Consider the following 4,576-nt stretch of genomic DNA (forward strand, 5'->3'; position numbering starts at 1 on the left):
AGGCCAGCCTGGTCTACAAAGTGAGTTCAGGACAGCCAGGGCTACACAGAGAAACCCTGTCTCGAAAAATCACAAAAAAAAAAAAAAAAAAAAAAGATTTGAACATCAAAAATGATAATACTTCTTTCAATAATATTAAGACTCAAAGAAAGGGAAAAATAGCCCATGTGCATGGTTTATAAGACAATGTTATAAAAGTTTATATTACTTCAAATGATGTATAGATTAAATATATTCTCTATCAAAATGCCAATGCTCTGTTTTGCTGAATTAAAAATAATCAAGATTAATATAGGATCTTAAGGGAATCAGAATAGCCAAGAGAATCTTGAAAAAGAACAAAACCTAAGATAACAACATGTTTTAATGAGTTATATTCAAGGCATGGAACTATGAAACCATTAGAAGAAAGATAGACTAAAATCTGCATAAATTAGAAACATAATTTTCTTGGTATAACACCAAAAAATTAAGCAAAAACAGAGAAATAGGATTACATTAATCTTAAAAACATCAAACAAAACAATGGAATGAAAAGGGTAACCTAGATAATAGAAGAAAGAAGTATCTGAAAAATGTATATATATATAATAAGGGGTTGGTATCTAGAATACTCAACAACCACAACATCAATACAAATTAAGTCAAAAGTAGGTGATTAGACTCAAGTTTGTTTTTATCAAATCAACTTATATTTTTGTATTCAAGTTCTAGTTCCTAACATATTTGGAGATAAAGCTATTGGAAGCTAATCATGACAAGATGGCACCTGAAGAGTGTGGCCCCATAATTGAATTAGTTCTTTCATAGGTACACATCCTATGAACACACATAGTTCATGTGAATACACAGTGAAGTTCTTTTTTTTTTTTGTGTGGGGGGGGGAGTTTCGAGACAGGGTTTCTCTGTGTAGCCCTGACTGTCCTGGAACTCACTTTGTAGACCAGGTTGGCCTCAAAATCAGAAATCCACCTGCCTCTGCCTCCCGAGTGCTGGGATTAAAGGTGTGCGCCACCATGCCCGGTGTGAAGATCTCTTATACACAAAGAAGAAGCTATTGTTGAAACCTGACAAGGCATCACCCCCATTTTGGATTTCTAGCCTCTAGAACTGTAAGAAATACATTTCTGCTTAAAAATTTAGCACATGGTATTTTGTTGACAGCTCTTTAGCTACCTAATTAATGCAATGAGCACACACTTCTCCAGATATTTAAGTGGTCAACAAGCATAGAGAAAGGTACTCAACACAATTAATCATCAGGGAAATGAAAATTAAAATCCCAGTGATATATCATAAGAAGTAATGGCAAGGATGAGGACATATTGGAATGCTTGAATGACCACCTTTGATGGGAATATAAAATGTTCCCATCAAAGCTACCAGAATTAGTAAGTCCCTCAAAAATTAAAATAGAATTACTTTGTGATTTAGATTTCTTTATGTACATATAAAAAGTGAAAATAAGATCTTGCCGGGCTTGGTGGCGCATGCCTTTAATCCCAGCACTCGGGAGGCAGAGGCAGGCGGATTTCTGAGTTCGAGTCCAGCCTGGTCTACAAAGTGAGTTCCAGGACAACCAGGACTACAGGACTACACAGAGAAACCCTGTCTCGAAAAACCAAAAAAAAAAAAAGAAAAAAAAAAAAAAAGAAAATAAGATCTTGAAGAGACATTTGTATATCCATGGTCATATTTACATGATTAATAATAATTAATAATAAGTAAGCAGGCTACAGAGTAGGTAAGCTGCTTATCCTAGCTACTTTGGGTTTGATATTTCTTGTTCATGCCCAGATTTGTATATATTTCATATTTATTATATTCATATAGTATATAGTTTTCACATATTTTAAAATGTACAGGAATAGCTTCTTACTATTAATTTTGCATTGCATCTTGTTTGTTTGCTGACCCTTGATTTTGAAAACAGCCAGTTTTCAGAAGTTAATTCTGAGACATTTCTGGAACCTAAACCTGGGTTGGTTTCAGATGGGTACTTCTAAATCCTCCTGTCCCCTCACCTCACTTCTAAACTCTCCTAGCCCTCTCACCTTGCTGCTTAGGTGTCCATTCTTCATCAGAATCCTCACTGTCATTTATCTGGGGCTTGATTGTTTGCCTTTGGTAACACATGAAAGCTGGTCTAGGGGCTCTGAGACCTGAAAAGCAGCAAAATGTTCCTCTTTAAAAAGGAAGCAGGCCCTAGAGGATGGAACAAATGTATCACAAGACCAGGTAGGCTCTGGGTGTGGTGATGAGATCTCTACAGGGCCAGTGCTAACATTTAGCCCTGGACGGACACACACACACACACACACACACACACACACACACACAGGTTTCCTCTAAACTTATCTTCATTGGGAACTGTACCACTCTATATACCTTGGAAGACTCTAACATAACATGGGAACATGGGAACTGAGACTTTATTTATTTTTTATTTTTATTTATTTTTATTTTTTTGGTTTTTCGAGACAGGGTTTTTCTGTATAGTCCAGGCTGTCCTGAACTCACTTTGTAGACCAGGCTGGCCTCAAACTCAGAAATCCGCCTGCCTCTTCCTCCCGAATGCTGGGATTAAAGGCATGCGCCACCACGCCCGGCTGAGACTTTATTTTTTAATCTAGACTGGTTCAACCAAAGACTTTTTGTTACCTATAGAAATCAGCATTTTATAGTTCCTTTTCACATTTCTATAGCGAATTTTCTCCCACTCTCCCATCTCTGCCCATTCTTCTTTGGAGAAGTATATGGAAATGTCTTTGAATTCATCTTTGACCTGGAGAAAAATAAAAAATAAAAACAAAAATCAGAACATGCTGGGCCGGGCCTGGGACCCTAAAGTGTGGTCTCAGTGACCAAGGTTTTCCTCCCATTCTCAGAAGCCTCTTTAAGCAAACACTGGATGTTCATGCTGACAGAGCAGTTGCTAATGAGCCCTTCCTCTTCCACAGATCAGGACCCACCATCTTGTCATAGGAAGATCAATATGGTAGTGTAGACCAAGAGTCTATGGTACTCAAGGCTGTTTGCCTCTGCCCACCCCACCATCCTCCTGACTCTAAGATAACTTCGTATTACCTTGGGTTTCCACTCGAGTTTCCCTGTATCTCCTTCAGGACCATTCTCTTCCAGCTTGTTGGTGTTCATGGTGCAGGACATTTCACTGGAGAGGTCCAGGGTCCTATGGTCCTATGGATGAAGAAGTAACTAAGAGCCATGGGCGAGCAGGGATGCCCACCAGCACATGGAAAAGAGCTGGAGGCTGGGAATCCATGCAGCCAACACAGGCGGCTTCTTCGGACTCCGAGGTCTAGTACTCTGGTGCAGGTGCAATGGTTCTGGACTGAGTCCTAAACCTAGGCACCGACCCTACATCCGGGTCAGGACCTGCGACAGTAAGTGAAGGAAGATTCCTCCCGCCAACCGGGGTCCCCCCGCCCCCCGACCCCCGTCCCCACTTGCTTTTCATCTGGACCAAGGAGTCACAGGGTCTGAAAGATGTTTTCGAGATTCGGGAATCCCTAGTACAAGGGATTGAAGTCCCTCTGGTGAAAATGTAGGGACGCTCTGGCTGAGATTTTAATTTAGGGACCCTCGGGCTGAGGACTGGGGTGCATCAGACTGAGGGGAACTGGGTTTGTAGGCTAGAGGAGTCTTTCCGGCTGTGAAATAAGGTTTGGAGACTTGCAGACTATCATGTCAAGAAGAGTTGGGATTTGTCGCGTCGAAGGTATTTAGGGTCCCGCCGGACGAGAGCATTTAGGATGTCTGGCAGCCTATCTGGAGTTGACAGGTCCTCGAGACGGAGGGCGTTTGGGGGTCTTTGGGGTTAGGAGAGTCCAGGTTTCCTGTCTGGAAACTTAGTCTCTCTGGGGCGAGCTACCCGGGTTCCTCAGGTAGAGGGTGGGTCGGTTCCGCGCATGTGCACTCGGTACCTCAGTCAAAGGGCATTTGGAGTTCCCCAGAAGCCGAGGTGACGGGGTGTGTGCGTGTCACGCTGAGGGGGTCCGAATCTAATTTAGGGGATCTGGGGGTCTCACGGGCTGAGCCTAGAAAGCCTCGCTGGTCCTGAAGGTTTCGCCCGTACGCACGGTCCCGAATCCCGCGGCTCTGAGGCCACCGCCGCCGGCGTCCGTCCCACTGAGGAGTTCCGTGGCTGACTGACAGGAGACTCCGCCAATTGACAGACAGCTGGCCGAGGGGCGGAAACAAGACCAGCGGAAGGCGGAGCTCTGCCTGTCAATCAGGCTGCAATTCCTGCCCCTGGCTTTCTCCAGGCTGCCCCGCCCCTCGCTGGGATTGCCAGGCCCCTGGACGAATCAGGTGGCGGCCAGCGCGCAGGCGCACACTTGCTCCCTGCGCGGCGTCCCTTTTCCGCCGTTTCACTTTGGCAGGCTGTGTTCCCTGACCTGTGTCCTGTCTACTGAAGGTCTTAGAACCATGGAGCCGAGCTTTAAGTGCTTAGGTCTGCCCTAGAGTGGGGTTTCACTCAATCTCCAGTTGGAGCTGGGCACGGGGAAGCCGGGGGTGAGGGTGGGACCGGAAGTCCAGCTTTGGCAGGCGTACC

General features: G+C 44.3%; 1 protein-coding gene across 1 annotated transcript in view; it reads right to left on the reverse strand.

The window, feature by feature from the left end:
- Positions 1-4,156, reverse strand: part of LOC110338243 (histone-lysine N-methyltransferase PRDM9) — an 11,889-nt gene extending 7,733 nt beyond the window's left edge. Inside the window, exons 1-4 of the mRNA XM_021221531.2 lie at positions 3,945-4,156; positions 3,088-3,198; positions 2,662-2,785; positions 2,055-2,162 (exon numbers count right to left, since the gene is read on the reverse strand). Of these exons, the coding sequence (XP_021077190.1) occupies positions 2,055-2,162; positions 2,662-2,785; positions 3,088-3,168 (313 nt within the window). The 5' untranslated portion in view covers positions 3,169-3,198; positions 3,945-4,156. The remainder of the gene's footprint in view (positions 1-2,054; positions 2,163-2,661; positions 2,786-3,087; positions 3,199-3,944) is intronic.
- Between the last annotated feature and the right edge of the window lie 420 nt (positions 4,157-4,576).

The sequence above is a fragment of the Mus pahari genome, chromosome 21 (genome assembly GCF_900095145.1).
Source record: "Mus pahari chromosome 21, PAHARI_EIJ_v1.1, whole genome shotgun sequence".
Taxonomy (NCBI): domain Eukaryota; kingdom Metazoa; phylum Chordata; class Mammalia; order Rodentia; family Muridae; genus Mus; species Mus pahari.